We start from the raw sequence: 19380 nt of genomic DNA, 5'->3' as shown, positions 1-19380 counted from the left end.
ACAAATTGTACAATAAGAGTACATGCAAGTAAAAAATGTTAATGAAGCATGTAAGAACTTTATATTTCAGATATTACTATTGAGCATTTACATGGTATCTTAACCAAAGATAACAGTACTACGGACATTTTTCACATACTTAAGTCCATATTGGGATGCTATAGCAATGACACTGTTGACATATACGCCATGTTTGGGGGCCTTGAATGGTAGGTTATGTTGTGGTTTCGGACGTGCTCTCCTAGTCCCTTGCTGTCTGGGAGCCTGTCACAGGGATTCGGCCAACCAGATGACGCACCCGGCGTTGATGCGGCACCCGGTGCAGTTTGGTTCAGTTTTTTAATTTTAAAAAAAAAATCTGCCCGATGAAATGGGCTGCGGAGGGGATTATGACAATTTTTGCCCTAATCTTCCCTTCGTCTCCTCTCCGCTGCCACCGACTGCTCCGGGTATGCCCCCAACTCCCTCTGCTCTCCTCCTCTCCGACTCCCTCTGCTCTCCTCTCCGTCTTCCCTCTCTCCCTCTTAGAATGTCAGGGTCTCCGTGCGCACAGCTTGGGTCTCTATGTTTGCTTTCCCTTTGCCACAGCGGAATCGTGTCCCTACTCGGTGCTAACGGCTCAACTGTAAGGTTCCTTGTGCATATCTTGCCAGAGGGCTTGGACATGCAGTTTGGCAGGCCACACTGCACCATTCTGTCGTTGTTGGTTCCCTTGCCGCTATGTGGGCTTTTGGATGTTCGGTATGTGTTGGCTAAGGTGAAGAGTCAAAACAGCTCTCCTTCCTGCACTGATATTTTCAACGTGGGAATCCTGCCAGTAGTCATATGCTTGTCCCAAAGATTAAGCCATGCATGTGTAAGTATGAACTAATTCAGACTGAAACTGTGAATGGCTCATTAAAATATTTTTTTTAACTAATAACTGATAAAACTTAAAAATTATATATATATATATATATATATATTTATTTATTTATTTTGTTGCCGCACACCCGCACCCAAGGTTTTTGAAAGTGCAGCCCGCACACATGTGACATAGCTGGGAGCAGTGGTGTTGCTGAAACACTGCATTGAGACTGGTGTTGGCAGGCCCAACACCACATTTCAACACCTGGATGTTTTTGGCAACTCAACATCACACATTGGTAAAACAATATTTTGTAAACACACTGAAACAGTGTTTTTTCATTCCATTGCAAGGCTCCCGAACATAGCCATAAAGAAATCAACACAACCAATGCGAAATATAAAACACAGGAAATGAATCCATCATGCACAGTATATTACACGAGCCTTAATGCATCATAAAGAATTCATATAGAAAAAAAAGGGGGAACAGAGTAGAGCAGTATCACATAATGTTGCAACCAAAGCCAGCAGGTAGTGTTCAGGAACAGCTAGAATCTACTCAGTGGTACAAAATCTATAGACCCTGGTGCAAGATGAGACCCAAACCCGCAATAATTGAGAAATTCATCAGGTCATCAACCTTTCTCACCACCTGCTGATCTAGATACACACATAGAATTACACCTTGGTATGCAATCAAACCAGAAAAATCCTTCTCCTAACAGAAAACCCATGGAATTGAAATAAAGAACACAATTAATGAAAAGGCACCTAAGAGTTTTAAACTCGCATGTTTTTCCAACCTCAGCAACACTAGGCCACGTCCTTCACAAATTTCAAGTGTTTCACAATCATGAGGATCACATACCGGTCCAATGGTTCGGGCCACCCACAGCAAAACTCATATGCCACTTTTCACGTCATTTGGCCAACACTTTTCATGTCATTTGGCCATCAGAAACATATGTATTAAATTTGTACACTGCTAAAATGATTGTTGGCTGAACAAAAGCAACAACGGACAGCTACGAGGTTGACTGCTACAGAGAAGCAGAAGTCAAGAAAACACGATTCTGACCAATGAATTAGAGTACCTCCATGTTTAATTCAAAGTCAAACATTATACTCACACATCTAGATGGTGAGCTCAGCTTACTAATTAGTGTGATCAGTATTGTCAAAAAGAACATCAGATGCTTATCCAGCGTCAGCAGCAGTCAGCTAGAATTTCATCAAATAGTGAGAGCAATGTTGCTTCATACACTCTGGGTCATCACAGCTACAATCATGCTTTTCACGATCATATCACTATCAAAGAGAAGGATACGACCCATCACGAACATATCCTAACAGCTACATAGAAGATAACAGTAAATATGAATGAAAAACATCCAAATATTGTGTCTCAAGAAAGGACAGTTCAATGTTTAATCAGCTCCACCTATATAAGTACACGAGAACAAAAATAAAACTTACGAATTAAAAGTAGTTTCAATCTACAACTATTCCCAATCACGAACTGCAAAAGTTTCTGATGGTTGATCAGCACCAACAAGCAGTCACAGAAACTAGAGTTCTATGGTGAAACTTGTGACTCTATGATAAGTCCCATAAAGTAAAAAAACCAAGCTATTTGCTCCAGACTGAATTCATCACTGACAGAATCCAAAACATAAATGCAGCAGCAGACTAGAAAACACTGATTCAGCAACGAAAGTCCTATTGAAACAGGTTGATCAGGGCCATAGCAGCTTAATAATCCTGCAAAAGTACAAAGTCAATAAAACAATGAGAGAGGTTTCACGATCAATAATTAGCCTGTATCACATATAATTTGTAATAAGTGGCATTGTTTCATGGAAACACACTCACAGATGCTGGAGACCTTTAGTTTGGACTTCTTCTTCCAGCAGGACTGTATGGTGGGGACCTATTATCAGGACTTCTCTTCGGACTTTCATTTCGGCTAGGAGGACTCTTGCTGCGAGATGGGCTTCTTTGAGGGCTAGGGCTTCTACGAGGAGGACTGCAACATAATAACAATTTATTTGTAGTATGATACTGTTAACACCCACATTTCTGTCCCTGAGCTTTGCAGAACCAAAACTCACCTAGCATAAGAGCCACTTCTGCTCCTTGGCTCATCATATGCCCTTCCTCTATCACGCCCTCTACGATAATCAGGGCTCACACTCCGACTCCTGCTTCGGTAACAAGAGCTCCTTTCCCTTCCACGGCCTCGATGATGGTCATACCTTTCAGCACTGCGGCTACGACTTCGCCTCCTATAATCCCTATCACGATAGTCAGCATGATAATGTACATATACAATACTACCAAATCTGAGGCAAAACTATTTCATAGGTAAAACTGCAAGAGGCATACACCATAGAAAAGGAGAGAAAAAAGCATTTGAGGGTTCTTGATAAGCTAAGAAAAGCTATTTCCCATAATATGAAAGAGAATGAAAGCAACAGAAACTATACTATAAATGATATGTAAAGTTAAAATTGCATAAATTTACCATATAAGTTTTATCTTTATTTACATCATTCACTATTGTACACATCTAATAAAACAATACCTGGGCCTAGGGCTGTAGCTTCTAGATCTGCCTCTTGACCTTGGGAGATTTTCAGCAATCCTCCCCTTGTGTCTGAAAATAAAAAAGGTAACAAAGACAAAATGTCACACAGTATATGCTATTATAGCAGGCAAGAAAAGCAAACATGTTCAAACCCCAGAACTTGTTATTTACAATGTTAATGAAAACTAACAGTTCAAGATAAAGGCAAAGAGATAGTGACATAGCTGCCATAGCTCCTTGCAATGCAAATTATAACAAATTCAGGGCATGGACATTATGAGTATATCTAAGTCTCTCTAATAGACACAAGATAATACAGATAGTAAGGTCAAAGATCAAGGCCCAGTCTAATGGCATAAATAGAACAGGCATCGGAGAGATGGTAAGAAGTCATACGGGTTCAGGCTGTTAAGTTATAAGTTATATATATATTAGGTTGCCCACCACGGGCATTTTAGTCATTTTGTACATGTTAGAAAATAGGTTTATTCTTCTTTTAATTTTTTGTATTTTATCTCTTTGTGTAAGGGCATTCTTGTAAAATGCCTCCGTATAGCCGTTGGGAGTCCTCCCAACGGTCACAAATATGACTATTGGGGGATTTCCAACGTCTATTTGGGGGCTCCCTCTTGGCCTCTTTTTGTCTATAAATAAGAGCTTAAGGCCCCTTGTATTTGTAAGCATCTTTGAAGCTCCTTGATGAATAAATTTATTATTTTTAAGTGTTGTCTCTTGTTTGACATTGTATGCACTCTTGTGCTTGTGTAAGACTTAGGGATTTTTGGATTGTCCCATAGTGGACTTGTGCATGTGCACTTTGTGATTGCGCTCTTCATAAGCCCTTAGTGGTTTTTGTGCTTTGGACCATTCGTTGGTGTGATTTGTGTCTCTTGAGTGAGGTGTGTGAAAACTCCTTGTTTTATTACATGGTATAAGAGCAAATGTGAAGTGTGATCATCACGTGATCGTGGTACTCGTGTGATTGTGGTGCCCAAGAGGATGTGTTGTCTACATCTTTCTCTCTCTTATAATCTTTTAAGTTAAATGGAGCTACGTGATGTGGGCTTCGGTATATATTATAAAACCCTTATATATGATTATTTTTTAGTTCTTTATCTTTAAAAAGATATTTATATTTTTTTGAAAATTTTGTTTGAAATATTATGGTTATTTCTTAATATGTAAAATGTATTTTCTTTAAAAATTAAATTGAAACTAGAGTTTGTGTTTTGACGTTAACTCATAAGTAGCATATTGTTAAGCTCTTTATGATAAATCCTCCATTTTTACTTTTCTACAAAAATATATATTTTCTATGCTCTCGTGTATATCCATTAGTAAATTTGTGTACATGTTCATTCAAAGTATATATATTTATTTGAATTGTTTTTAAACCCTTTTATGATTATTGGTAATTTCATGCATATGTCAAGGCATGTTCTTTGAAATCTATGTGGAGTTTTTTTTAATGAGTTAATGCTTTTTGCATACTTGTTCTTCAATAAAAGACATTATTTTATCTTTTGTGTATGCCCTTCGTAGCACTTGTGCTTGTGTATATTGCATTTGGTGGTGAATGATTTGTCAGTGCTTGAAGGTGTTCAACCCCTTGCATTATTTCATCATCAATAAAATATTATTTTAACCACTTTGGGTGGATTTGGTATGTGAGCCCATTTTGTGGCTTATGGTGCTTTGGTGGAACTCTTTGAGTGTCCACCTAGTTTATTGGTGAACATCTTTGGAGACTCATTTTCTTGCATATTAATTCAAAGTTTATTTTGGGTATATTAGTGTCTTTATGATTATTTGTACATATTCCTATAATATATTAAAAATTATGTTTTAAGTATGTGGTTTCTTAAGGACTCTAATTACTATGATTATATGTTTTCTATACCTCTTCCTTTCTTGTTGAACAAATGAAATTTTTATTTTGAGCCTTTTATGGATGCCCTTTTGTGGGCTTTGTTGGTGTGCCCCTAATGGACACTAATTTTCTTGATTAACGGTTCTTGTTATTTATACAATATTAAATATTATAATGGATTTTATGTGTTCTTAAAGTTATTAGATTATTGGACATGCATGAATTTTTAATCTCTTTGTGAGTATCCATGAATGATTGTGCTTGGGTATGCTCTTGGTCTTGAGTATGGTTCGTTGAGAATCTTTATAAGTTTTGCCCCCTTTTTATATTGTATGACATTGCTATCTCATAATAGACTTATAATCTAGATTGAGGTATCTCTCTATATAGCTTGTTTATATTGGTCATACTCATTGTTCATTGTTATTGATGTAACCTTTATTGATTTTACTTACAAGGTTTATGAAAATTATAAATTAATATCTTGTGTGCATATGATTGCACAAATCTTTACAAGGTTTTTACCTGACTTTATTGGACTTGATTTGAAACTTGCTTTTTCAAATCGGATATTTGATATGAACTCACCTATTTGAAAATTGAATTATGTGAGTATGTATTGCATTTTGTGGCATTTGGATTGTACATCACAGAATTTTATTTGATGCATCATTCTCTTGGCCTTGCTATTTGTTCAGAGATGTTTGTTGGGGTGAATTGTGTGCACCTCGTTTTGTGTCAATTTATAATAGATTGTGAACTTGTGGTTTGGCTTTAACTGATGGTTGATTGATCTCTGGATTTATGAGTATCACTCATTTATTGATTGCCCATTGTTATTATTATGGATGCTTATAATTCTATTTATCTGTGATGAGAATCTATTATTTGAAACCATGATGTTTCGAAGGATTGATAAAATTGATATTCTTTTTGGTGACATTAGTTTGCTTCCATTACAAGTTTTCTTACCTCAAGTGACTTCTCCTTTTCATGCCTTTTATTTAAGTGCCACTTCATGTAAACAAGAGACGTTTACATAAAGTGGTGAGTTATGTGCACCCGTTGAAACTGATGTTGTTTATAAGAGATTCTGGATTATCAGTGTGGTGAGTTATGTGCACCCATTGAAACTGATGTTGTTTATAAGAGATTTTGGATTATCAGTGTGGTGAGTTGTGTGCACCCGTTGAAACTGATGTTGTTTACATTTTTGCAATCATTTGTAAGGTGAGTTATGTGCACCTCTTGCGGATTATAATTGTTTTGTATTGTCAGGGAGCCCTGTATTGCCTTTGCATGGTCACAGAGATGATTATTGTTGTCATTTGTGATTGATCTCTTAATTTGTATTGTTAGGAAACCCTACATTGTCTGGGCATGGTTTGCTGACATTTGTAATTGTGCACTTGTTCTAGTCGTCGACCCCAATTGTTTTGGGATAAAGGCGTAGTTGTTGTTGTCTAGTAGCTGATACACTTAAATTTTGAGGTTTGGAGGTCTAGTAAGGTGATTGCTTGTGAAGATCGAACTATTGTTGAGATTTGCAAACATCATTCATTGTGTTATATGAGATTTTTAAATCTCTCCACAAAATTTTTGAATTTTTACTACTCATTTATCCTTATATGAAAAATGGTTATTGAAATATTTTCATGAATTTTGCATTAAATATGCTTTAATTGCATGATTAAGGACACTTTAAATTTGTTTCATGATTGAAAAAGTTTTATTGCAATTGGTCCATAAGTGACTCTTTCATTGACTCTAAACTATTGCATGATTCGTTCATATATGCATTAGTTGCTTCTAAAATATAATGTTTGATTGATCCATGTGTGTCATATTGGTCTTATCTTAACCTTTATTGAATGATTTAAACACATTATTTCTTGTATCTTCCGTTGTAAAAATAACTTGTTCTCAAAAGGAAATCTATTTATGAGTCAAATACTCTTATTTGTAGAATTTTATGAGCTAAACACCTTTTGTGAGTCATTTATTCGTGGAATTAATATTACTCGACAAATCTTATTTCATGTCTTGCATACATTAATGTGTTTTTTCTTGATAAATGTATGTGTTGACTATCCTAAAGTTGACTTTTTTTATTTTGTTGGTTGTTTTCTTAGTTTTTCACATCTTATGCATGACTGTGAAGTTTTTACTTTCTCATTTTGAAGTATTGGGTTATTGTGCATATTTCCATAAATGCTTTCATGAATGTTTAAAGTGATTTATGAGCATGCCTCCTTCAATAATATCAATATATTTTGAACAAATAATATTTTAAAATGTTCTTTGTTTTGTGATATATATATTCTTTTGTATAGTTGGGATATTTGGCTTGTTGATCTATCCCAAGTATTAAAAAGTCATTTTTCATCAAATGATTGAACAGAAATATTGAAGACTATACACCCTTCAATGGAAGGGACTAATGAAAAAACATGATGAGACTATGAAAACTTTTAAAGACATGGGTTCTTTTGTATTTGCAAACTCATGATTACGTCAAGTTTGAAGGGGGGTGTTAAGTTATATGTATAATTCCATAATGTAATTTAGGTTGCCCACCAGTCGCATTTTTGTCATTTTGTACATGTTAGAAAATAGGTTTATTCTTCTTTTAATTTTTTGTATTTTATCTCTTTGTGTAAGGGCATTCTTGTAAAATGCCTTCGTATAGCGGTTGGGAGACTCCCATCGTCTACTTGGAGGTTCCCTCTTGGCCTCTTCTTATCTATAAATAAGAGCTTAAAGCCCCTTGTATTTGTAAACTTCTTTGAAGCTCCTTGAATAAATTCATTATTTTTAAGTGTTGTCTTTCGTTTGACATTGTATGCACTCTTGTGCTTGTGTAAGCCTTAGGGATTTTTGGATTGTCCCATAGTGGACTTGTGCATGTGCACTCTTTGATTGCACTCTTCATAAGCCCTTAGTGGTTTTTGTGCTTTAGACCATTTGTGGGTGTGATTTGTGCCTCTTGAGTGAGGTGTGTGAAGACTCCTTGTTTTATTACACAAGCAACACATTTAGTCACTATTAGTACTCCAACTGAAAAAAAATGAGATGGTGCAAAGCTTCTATCATTTACTGTTTGGCTAATGAAAGATTGATGCTAGAAAACAAAATAGCAAGAGATTGTAGAAAGCAAAGCCAGCGCATCGTCCTCCAGTTTGGTGTGCCACTAGAGTTTGGCATCTTCGTTTAGATAAATGCTCGACAGAGTGACTTGTTCTTCCTCCTTCGTATGGGCAGCCTTAAAGAATTGCTCCATATCCCAGAGAAAGTTTTCCAAATCCTTAGAGCTTCTCGTGTCGTTAAAGCCTGGTTCCAGCATTTTAACCTGCGGCTTGTCAGTGAGCGACGGGTTTCTGAGGGCCCTTCTCAAGACGGTCAGTTCGGCCATGGTTGCAGACACGAGTTTCTTTTGCAAGTCCACCAAACCCTTGTCGATCTTGTCACCAAGATCGGTAAATCGTCCTTCTAAGTTGGTCAGGTGTCCTTCCATCGCCTCTATCCGTAGCACCCACTCATTAAGTCGAGTGGAATGAGTTCTCACTGTTTCTTCTATACGGCTTAACTTTTCACGAGTCTCCGCAGCAGCCATGGAACCTAGCTCTGATACCACTTGTCACATGGTCAATCTTTTTCTTTCAAAAGGGGTTTTGTGCGCGGCCTAAGTGATGGCTCCATTTACCACTTAGCAGCCTGATCACCGACTCACAGATTGTGAAGTATGCAAAGGCCCAAAGGCTCTCACTCTTGGGAATCTCTTAAGAAGGGATGCACAAGGGACTTAGCCAAAACTCTTGCTTGGCCTTCCTCGTTAACTTAGAAGAATACAAGTACAAAACCCACGCATTTGTCGTACTTACACTTTTACAAGTCTGATTTTATAACTTTACAAAATAACCGAACAACTCGGGTGGCGCCTAGACAGGCTGCCACCTATCTCAGCCGTTGAGGCGACTGCCAACGGCCTTAGGCAGGTGGCTGCCTTTCCAGGCTGCCACCTCACTGTTTGCGGCCGTTGGAGCCATTTAACAACGGTTGAGTAGGTGGCAAGCCCGCAGCTGCCACCCGACTCTCAGCCAGCAATTTTCGGACTTCGGCATTGTGCCAAGGCACCGTGCGGTCAGGTAGTTGATAGTAACTATCAACTGCTTGCCTTCTCTTTAGGGTCGACTCCCACGTGGCCCAAGCCTTTCGGCCGGTCACTCCATGCCCTTCAAAGTTCACCATCTGTCGTCAGGACTGCACAACACTTGTTCTTCGGCCATCCTTCCGCAAACCTTGCCTTAGTCCAAGTGTCTTCTTGAGAACAACTGCCTTAGTTGGCTTAACTTCCCGCAAAGTATCTGCTAGATCATGTTAGCTTTGCAGGCACCGCCTATGTAGCTTTGAGCCCGAATGCCTCAGCCGAGTTGCCTGGCCTTCTAGTCGCCGCTCAATATTTTCGTCCCTTAAACTTTGTGTGCCAGCAGTCACCCCTTCTGTCGATAGCATGCTAGCTTCCAATGGCCACCCCACCATTGGCTCGCCGGGGCCAAGGCCTTTCACTTGGTCCCTTATATAAGTACCTTAGGCGCTGCCGCCTTCTATCCATGCGGACCCTTAAAGGCTCTTGGCCTACCATAAGTTTCGGTGTTACACAAGTCTATTCAAAGTCAACTCCAGCATTCAGCAGCATTAGCATTCCCTTTGATTAGAAGTTAAATTAGGCATGTCTAAAGGAAAGAAGTATCACTCCCTTGGCATTGGCACTTACCTATCAACCAGTTCATGCATAACACCTGCCATGAGAACTGTCACGCCAATTCCCTTATGGATTATACACTGGTCACCCTTAAGATGCCTCACAAAATTGTTTTCATATAAGCTTACTTCTTCAAAAATCAATCTTTGAATGTGAACAAAGGCAGATATGACACCAAGTAATGGCCATTAAATGGCCCAGCTTAAGTGATGCTGCACCAATAAGCAATTAGCACCAGAGTTACCGGAAGCGCCTAGCTAAAAGGGGAAGCGCGCTTCCCCGAAGCGCGCTTCGGAAGCGCGGAACGTCGCGCTTCCGAAGCGTGGGGGGAAGCGTCCCCCTTTTTTGGGAAGCGCGCTTCCCTTTAATGGGGGACGCGTTTCCCTTTAATGGGGGGACGCGCTTCCCTTTAATGGGAAGCGCGCTTCCCCCTCGCTTCCCCCACGCTTCCCCCTCGCTTCCCCCCACGCTTCCCCTGTTTTTTTTTTTTGTTTTTTTGTATTTTTTATTTTTTATTTTTATTTTTTTCGCTTCCCCCTCGCTTCCGAGACACTTCCCGAATCGCTCCTAAGTGGTCCCCCGCTTCCCCGCTTCCTAAAATTTTGAAAGTGCCTCGCTTCCCGCTCCCGCTCCCGCTTCCCGTATCGCTTCCCGCTCCCGCTTCCTCAACTGGCAACCATGATTAGCACTCGCAGAGCTTTCCAGCAAGTTGGCTAGTCATAAATTAGACGAAATGTATACTGTAGCAGGTTGAACAGGCAGGCAACACATAAAGATGCCAACATCAGAAGCCTGAGGATTCTCTTCTGATGACTACATTATACCATCCAAAGAGTCAGGATGATCTCTAATTTAAATCAGATAGGAACTTCTTACTGTCGTGCAATCTGCAGGACTCCAATATGCAAACGCAATGAACACACACTATTGGATTCCCTTGTCAGACAGCACAAAACATAGGTAAGGTCGGGTTCACTTATCAAGCACCCTCCCTTCTCAACCAAATATATGAGCAGCTAAGCCTATGACATATGTAAAGATGGCATAATTCCGTTAAGTGTAAATGGATTAGATTCATGGTTAAGGGAAAACTACAGCTTCTGGTACAAAAGAGATATGAGCCAGATGGCATAATTCCGTTAAGTGTAAATGGATTAGATTCATGGTAAAGGGAAAACTATAGCTTCTGTTACAAAAGAGATATGAGCCACAAATTAGCAACACATACTGCAGTAAGTTTTCTCTATAGAGTCCTTAACCCTTCCCCTCCATAAATTGTAACATGGTCCATGAGGCAACCACTTCCTCACATCATTGTTGGCCCCAATCAAGACGTTTGACTCCATAACTGAAGAAATATCCACAAGAAAGATTTGAAAGCACAGAATAAGAAAAATGAAACAGAATATAACAAAGATCCCATTCATCCCCGCAATGAAAAAGTGTCTTCCTTGAACATGGAGCTTCCAATACAACAAAACTTACATAACCATTTCTAAAACTTGATTGTCTTGGAGTGGATGCAAATGTGGTCTCCTCCCTCCAAAGTTCAAACTAAACATTGTCGTTGACTTCTTGTTTTCTACTCTGCACTCTAGCAGTCTTATCCCACACAAACACTCCGATTTTACCCCCATGATGTGTCAGCCCTAATTGTCCATACCAGTGTTATTAAAAACGTGCCTCAAGGCGCAAAAAGTGCACCTCGCCTGAAGGCGAGGGCCTTTGTGCCTTGAGGCGCAACAAAAAAACATAAATGCCCTGAGGTGCCTCATACGCTTTGAGGCACGCCTCAGGGTGAGGCGTACGCGCTTCAAGTTTTTGGTCAAATGGGGGTCAAAGCCCTCATTTGACCAAAAATTAGGTGAAAATTAGAGGGTCCCCCGACCTTAATTAGGGTCGGGGGCCTTCTTTCTCACTCGCTCTCTCCCACCTCTCTCGTCTCTCTCGGTCACTCCCACCTCTCTCGTCTCTCTCTCTTTCTCTCCCACCTCTCTCATTTGTCTCGGTTTCTCCCACCTCTCTCATCATCAAGAAGATGGTACAATTTTTTTTATGTATTTGTGCATTCGGTCTCTCCCACCTCTTGCTTATTTTTGTGAATGTTGAAGCGATTTTCTTGAATGGGCATTTCGTGTGTGTGAATGATCTTCCAACTATTCTCAAGAAATTGTATGCAGCAGATAGTGTCCGAAGGGCTTGTTGTTTCCTTTTTATTATTTTTGCTATTAAAGTATGAATTCAAATAGATTTTAATATGTAGCATCTTGGTAAATATTCAGATTTTAATATTTTTCTATGTATGCATATATTCAGATTTTAATATGTATGCCTGTGTCCTAATTTTTCATATATATGTTTGGGTTCTTTTGGTTCAAAGTTAATATGATGATTATGCAACTTGTATTTCTCTATGAAAGTTGGAAAGTAGATAAAGCTTTAGGTTCTTATACCATGTTGGAGAAAGTAGAGCTGGTAATCCAACCGGCCTGCTCATGGCTCAACTCTCTTAGTGCAAGCTTGTGCGAACTGAAGCTCATTTGGGCTATATAATTTGTTTCTCGGATGAGGCTCATTAAACGAGCTTGATGACCCGAGCCATGAGCAATTTGTGGCCGAACTGAGCATGAATAATTGGTGTTTAACTATGTTAATTCTTGTATAGCTTCATCTAGATGGCTTATATAGAATTTATGTAGCCCTTGTATAAAACATACGTATGATCAGTTTTTTTTTTCATAGCTATATAATTTGTTTCCAAGTTATATAATTAGTTTTCAAGTTATATATGTTGATTCTTAATGAAAATGAATCTAAATTCATTGGATTATATAAAACATTGTCTCGGTTTTTTTTAACTCTTTAAGTTTTTATAAATTTTTGTGTTAATAAATATTTTTTATATGCATTTTTGCAGTTGAACAATGGAAAGAGATGTAGAATGGGATCATTGAGCTAAAGTTTTAAATCCCACTAAAGATCCCAAACTCATAGGACATGTAATTTGCAATTACTATCATAAAGTGACTACATGAGGCATCTATAGGCTGAAACATCACTTAGTTGGCATGGAACATGGTGTAAGCTTGTGTGAAGCGATTCCACCTGATGTGAAAAGGTTTTTTCAGAATCATCTAATAGATCAGAAGCAAAAGAAACAAGAGAAGAAACACAACAAGTTCGAAATTGGGAGAAGTGTTTATTTTGGATCATCAACAGGCGATAATGTGAACAAAGAAGCCAGTGAATCATGTAGTATTGCAAAAACAAGAACAGGTGGTCCCATGGACCTCTTTGTGAACAAAGAAGTACGATAAACCACAATAAACACTGCTTTTAAAAGGTATGAGAGAAACAGCGTATGTCATGCCATTGGTAGATTTTTTTAATCCAATGCCCTATCATTTAGTCTGTATTTTGGTCCAATGGTAGAAGCTGTTGCAAATTATGGGCGAGGGTTTAAACCACCTACTTGTGAATTTTGAAGGACGAAGTAGATTATACTCATGAAATTTTAAAAGAGTTCAAAAAGGAATGGCTTGCAGCATTATGGCATACGGTTGTACAGATGAAAAAGAAAAAAAATTATTTTTCTTGTGAACAGCACATCTGAGACAATATTTTTGAAGTCTGTTGACATCAGCGACATGAAAAAATTTGTTGCAAATTTGTGTAAGTTGTTTAAGGAAGTTGTTAAAGAAATTGGTGAAAAGAATGTAGTGCAATTCATTACAGATAATGCACCAAAATATGTGACAGTTGAGAATATGTTAACCGCAAAAAAACATGTTTTTGGATGCCATGTACGATGCATTACTTAGATCTGATGTTACAAGATATTAGAAAGATATCAATTTTTAAAGATACAGTAAAACAGATAAAAAAAATTACAAGATATATCTATAGTCATGCATGGGTTATAAATTTGATGAGAAAGTTCACAAAGAAAAAAGAACTATATCCAACCGCCACTCGTTTTGCCACAACATATCTCAAGCTTCATAGTATTGGATGTTACAAGAAAGAGTGGAAGTCGATGTTCTTGTCTTCAAATTTTAGATCATTTAATTACTATAAGAAATCTGATGCTAAGAACATTTCTTATATTGTTCTTAATGATCATAAGTTTTGGGTTGTCATATCATATGCAATTAAAGTTACACTGCCGCTCATGAAAGTGTTGTGATTAGTGAATGCAGATGAGCATGCAATGAGATTTTTGTACGAGACAATGGATAGAGCAAAGAAGAAAATTGCTTCAAACCTTGACAATGTTGAAAAAAAATATAAACCTACTTAGAACATCAATGATAGATGATGGGACTTACAACTTCATAAGCCTTTGCATGCAGCTGCCTATTATTTAAATCCTCATTTTTATTATGAGGACAACTTCAACCCGGATGGAGAAGTTATTAGTGGCTTTTATGATTATATCGAAAAATTGGTTTCTGATGCAAATGTTCGGTTAAAAATTACAACACAAATCGATAAATTTAGAAAGGCAAAGGGGTTGTTTGGTAGAGAGGCAGTCGTTACAATAAGAAAATTAAAAAGTCCTAGTAAGTTTGCAATTATGCTGTTATTTGTTAATATTTTCTTTATGTTTTATTATTTTTTGTTAATTATGACATTCTTAATGTTTTTATCAAATTTTTTTTTTTATTTGAATGCAGCTGATTGGTAGAGTTCATTTGGGTACGAAAATACTGAATTGATGAATTTTGCAATTCGAATTCTAAGTTTGACGTGTAGTGCATCGGGCTGTGAGAGGAATTGGAGTACTTTCTCATTGGTTTGTGACTTTGTATTTTATTTTTGAAATACATTTGTATAAATTTGATTATTTTATAATTGATTATCAATGATTTGAAGTTATAGCTGCATACAAAACAGAGGAATAGACTTGAACAAGAAAAGATGAATGCATTGGTTTTTATAATGTACAATATAAAATTAAGAGAGAAAAATATGAAGATGAGGGCTACCAAAGACCCTATATGTCTAGATCATGTAGACTAAGACGATGAGTGAATTGTGGGGAAGGAAGATCTAGTGTTACCTAGTGATTTCAATTGGTTGGAGGATTCATGTTTGGAACTAAGACATAAATGTCATTGAGCATGTGTCTATGAAAAAAAGTCACTTCACCTCATGATTCACAAAGTGATTCTAGGCAAGATAGGTCTTCAAGAGATCCAGATAAAGCTATATTCCTTTTACCTTGCTATAAATATAAATGTATTTTTTTAATTAGATAAAATAAATATTTAATACATATTTTTTTATTGAAGAAAAAAGAAAAGCAAAAGAAGTGACCGGGGATATAGAGGAAGTGCAGATCATGAAGAGTCAGAGAATGAGGATGAAGGAAAACCTATTTATATGGATTACTCAAATGATGACATTGAAGACTTAGATATTGATGATGACGAGACACAAGAAGAGCCTAGGCCCTAATTCATATCATAAGGCTATGGGCATTTATACGTTTTTTGGGGTCTTTCATTTGCACTTGCGAATATTAACACTCTCATTTTGAAGAGTTTTGGACAAATATATTAACATTTGGTTGTTAATGCTAACATGAATTTTCTAATTATGACATGATGTTGTTAATGTTAATATGTATTTGGTTGTTAATGCTAATTTTTTATTAAATGAATGCTCATATTTTATTTCTTAGATACTTACGTAATCAAGTTGTTGCATGAATGTTACTTTACATGTTAATCTCATATTTTTCAGTATTTATTTGAGATTTTTTATTTCTTGTTGGTTGTTGCTTCGTCAATAAAGTATTTTTTTATTTATTTATAATTTTAGATATTTTTTATAGTTTTTTTTTAAGTTTTCAAAAAAAAAAGAATTGAGGCTTACTCTTTACGCCTCGCCTCAGATTTTGGTGGAGCGCCTCACTATGCCTCAACGCTTTTCACAACATTGGTCCATACTCCTCTAAGTATAAACCTCTATAAAAAGAAGCCATAACCCATATCCGTATGATACCAGTGGCAGCTTTTCCGCTTACTAATAGTGTGCGGGTTGCAGAGGAAGGAAAGATTAGATCATTGAATCTTAAGCTGCCACAAAAAACATTATTGGGTCTACGTCTACCAGCTCCGAGTAAAAAAATGAACTTTTCTTAATTATTTAAGGGTCGAATAAATCCTACATATTCCCGAGTCATGTTGACCTGATACTAGATTCCTCCAAATAATAAAAAAACATGAAATTTGAATTTCAATAGTCAGAAGAACAAAACAAACTAATCGAACAAATCCCATGAATAAGCCCTGAATGGCCTGAACCGCATTCACACCCTAAATTGGACAAGGGAAAGATGAAAAAAAACAAAAAAAACGACTAAAAAAGATAGCCAAAAGAAAAGGGGGGAAATCCTCTTGTTTGTTCAACAAATGAAGCTAAGAAAGAACTAAAAAAGAAAGAAAGGAACAAGAGAAACCAACATGCGCTCCGCATTGGGACCGTATTTTGCAAACTGCACCATGATTTCTCTGCCGTCCACGGTCCTTCCTGAAACGGCGAAGATATGGAAGGGGAAAAGAAACGATCAAAATACAACCCTTTTTTCTCTTTTTCTTTAGAATGATGAAAGATGGGATGCAAGAAAAACTACCATCGAGCCGGTCGACTGCCATCTGCGCCTCATCGGCATACTTGTACCGAACAAACGCAAACCCCCGCGATTCTCCCGTCCTGTGGAAGAAAGAGAACACCGATTTTTCAGAGATTAAGAGGCGGAGAGAGATATAGAGAGAGGAAGGTCTCTTGTACCTCTTGTCCCTTGGGATGAAGATGTCGACAACCTTGCCGTAGCGGTCGAACAAGGGGAAGAGATCGTCCGCCGTCGTTCCTGTTTCAAATAACACCCACCATCATCAAAATAGCACCAATAAAAGACAACCACCATCCTATTTCTTCTTCTTCTTAACAAAGAGAAAGAGAGAGAGAGAGAGGAGAGGGGGTAGGTATTACGGAAGGTGACGTTGAGAACAAGAAGGGAGTAGGTGTCTTTGATATCTGGAGGGCCTGATCTCCCAAAATGTGACATCTTCTTCTCCTTCTCCTTCTTGATTCTTCACGCAGAGAGAGAGAGGGGTAGTTTGCAGAGAGTGGGTATGCATATATAGGGATGGGGGCTTCAAGTTCATCCTCTCTAGAACTTTACTTGGTTGAACCGTTTTCTTCTTTTTCTTCTTTATTTTTATTTTTTTGTTCGTTTGGTACAAATGGTTCGGGAAACTGGACCAACCCAGACCCGTTTATTTTTTGTTATGTGGATGGTTTCCATCTAGTTTGGGTGGTCCTGAATAGTTTCTACACCCTCATTAGCCTGGACCGGACATGGATCGGACCCGTTTCTTTTTGACATTCATCTCGTTAAGCACTTTCAGTAAGGGGCGTTTGCATGTCACCGAAATGGGAGGCTTTCCACGGAAATGCATGCAACCCCGTAAATTTCCACAGGCCCTACCACCTTGACACAAACATGAGCTCTTCTTTTCCTGCTAAAAGAGGAGCTCTTTTTCAGCGTTGGACCCCTTCCTTTCACAGTAGTGGCTCCCGTGGGGGTTGGTCAGACTCATCTTCCGCTGAAGAGCTCCACGATTAAAGCTACTATGGAGCTCTCTTCATTAACACAAATGCCCCCCTAACATAACAATATTCTAAGATTTCCAATTAATAGCCTTGGAAACCATTCCCATCACAAAGAATATGAGGCATATCAAGGGTACACTTGCAACTGTCTCAAGTGCCCACAATAACCACTGACCTGTTGGAAAATTAGTTACTCAGTGTATAGATTGATCCAAGTGTACTAGGAGGCATATGTTACATGCGTTGTTTCAAGTGATAGTTGCCCCACTTATGACAAGTCCTTAGTGCTATAGGTATTCATGTAACTTGGCTTTCAAAATACAACCAAACTTTCACCTACTTGCAAAGGTTATCCTACAACCGGTGAGATTGAGTAACTCGACAGAAACTATACTAGATTAGGTAGACCTATGATCAACATAGGCTAATCCCTAAGCCTGACTGACTAAGGCAAAATATTTACTAAGTCAAGTTCTAAACCTACTAAAGAGAGGAATGAAGCAACACTAAGATGAGAGAGAGAGAGAGAGAGTTTGTGAGAGAGAAGAGAGTTGAGTGATGAGAAGAATGAGAGAGAGAGCTGGGGTATATATAAGCCCAACCCAACAACTCTTAATAAAGAGCCAAGTGTAAGACCTGCAAATTTTTTAGCAAATTTTTAAGTAGTAGGCAATATGAATCAAAAAAGAAAATCATTCTGGGTCTTCCACATGAATCCTTCTCCTCCAATCATTTATATCAAATGCCATGTCCTCAGTGAGGCTCAAAGCATTCATATACTTTCTTATCATCTCCATCCAAGTCTTCTTAGGCCTACCCCGACCTTTTTTAGCTAATATATTTTCTCATTTCTCCATCCTTCTAACCGGAGCATCATTAGGCATTCGCCGAATATATCCAAAGCACCGTAAATGATTCTCTCTCATCTTATTTTCAATGGATGCAATGCCTACCTTCTTACGTATCTCCTCGTTCTGAATCTTATCTTTTATTGTATTTCCACACATCCATCTAAGCATACGCATCTCAGCTAAACTCATTTTTTGAATATGATGTCTCTTGGCAGCCCAACATTTCGTACCATATAGTAAAGTGGGCCTAATTGTCATCCTATAAAACTTTCCCTTCAACCGCAATGGCATTCTACGATCGCACAACACTCCAGTTGCACTTTTCCTTTTCATTCACCCAACCTTTATCCTATGATTTACATATCCATTAATTTCTCTATACTTTTGAATGATAGATCTCAAATATTTGAAACAATCATCCATCGGTATTTCTTGCTCACCAAGCTTCACTACACTCTCATCACTACTTCGTTGCTTACTAAATCGACATTTCATATATTTTGTCTTACTCTTACTTAACTTAAAACCTCTTGCTTCCAATGTCTGTCTCCATAATTCTAACTTAGCATTAACCCCAACTCTAGACTCATCAATCAAAACAATATCATCATAATTATGTTTTTTCAAGTCATAAAATTTTGGTACATTCATAGTCATTGATATTTGAAGATGAAGATCTTAAAAAACTACATGCTATGTAAAGAACCAAAAGCCTTCAATCAAGAACCAAAATATCCACCAATATAAAAGTGAACAAGCACAAAAGTGGTCTCTAAGGGTATGTTTGATGGTTTCTCCAGGTTTGGATGAAATGAACAAGAAAGATGGAACAAAACAT

The 19380-nt window shown here is 37.8% G+C and overlaps 1 protein-coding gene across 4 annotated transcripts; it reads right to left on the bottom strand.

Moving 5' to 3' along the window:
- Positions 1–1906: 1906 nt before the first annotated feature.
- Positions 1907–17188, bottom strand: LOC149819225 (serine/arginine-rich splicing factor SC35-like). 4 transcript variants are annotated; one of them, XR_016427057.1, is made up of 9 exons: positions 17068–17188; positions 16867–16945; positions 16709–16788; positions 16539–16605; positions 3434–3505; positions 2961–3143; positions 2722–2875; positions 2326–2610; positions 1907–2202 (listed from the first exon to the last, which is right to left on the bottom strand). XR_016427057.1 is itself a non-coding variant. In XM_089984323.1 (8 exons), the coding sequence occupies exons 1-7, from the start codon at positions 17141–17143 to the stop codon at positions 2737–2739; spliced, it is 696 nt and encodes a 231-aa protein (XP_089840449.1). In that variant the 5' UTR covers positions 17144–17188; the 3' UTR covers positions 2210–2610; positions 2722–2736. The 4 variants fall into 4 exon arrangements, 2 of the variants coding, with proteins under 2 accessions (XP_089840449.1, XP_089840450.1); XR_016427056.1 differs by having other exon boundaries at positions 1907–2157; XM_089984323.1 differs by lacking the exon at positions 1907–2202 and having other exon boundaries at positions 2210–2610.
- Positions 17189–19380: the final 2192 nt, after the last annotated feature.

The sequence above is a fragment of the Nuphar pumila genome, chromosome 13 (genome assembly GCF_984573655.1).
Source record: "Nuphar pumila chromosome 13, dmNupPumi1.hap1.1, whole genome shotgun sequence".
Lineage (NCBI taxonomy): Eukaryota > Viridiplantae > Streptophyta > Magnoliopsida > Nymphaeales > Nymphaeaceae > Nuphar > Nuphar pumila.
The sequence above is the reverse complement of the archived record's forward strand: the minus strand, read 5'-3'. Positions and strand labels throughout refer to the sequence as shown.

Excerpts from the sequence above, each read along its gene's own strand:
- LOC149819225 (XM_089984323.1), bottom strand. The coding sequence starts at position 17,143 with ATGTCACATTTTGGGAGATCAGGCCCTCCAGATATCAAAGACACCTAC. Across the intron at positions 16,946-17,067 it reads TGTTCTCAACGTCACCTTCC|GAACGACGGCGGACGATCTC; the intron begins GTAATACCTACC and ends TATTTGAAACAG. Across the intron at positions 3,144-3,433 it reads AGCTACAGCCCTAGGCCCAG|GGATTATAGGAGGCGAAGTC; the intron begins GTATTGTTTTAT and ends CTATCGTGATAG.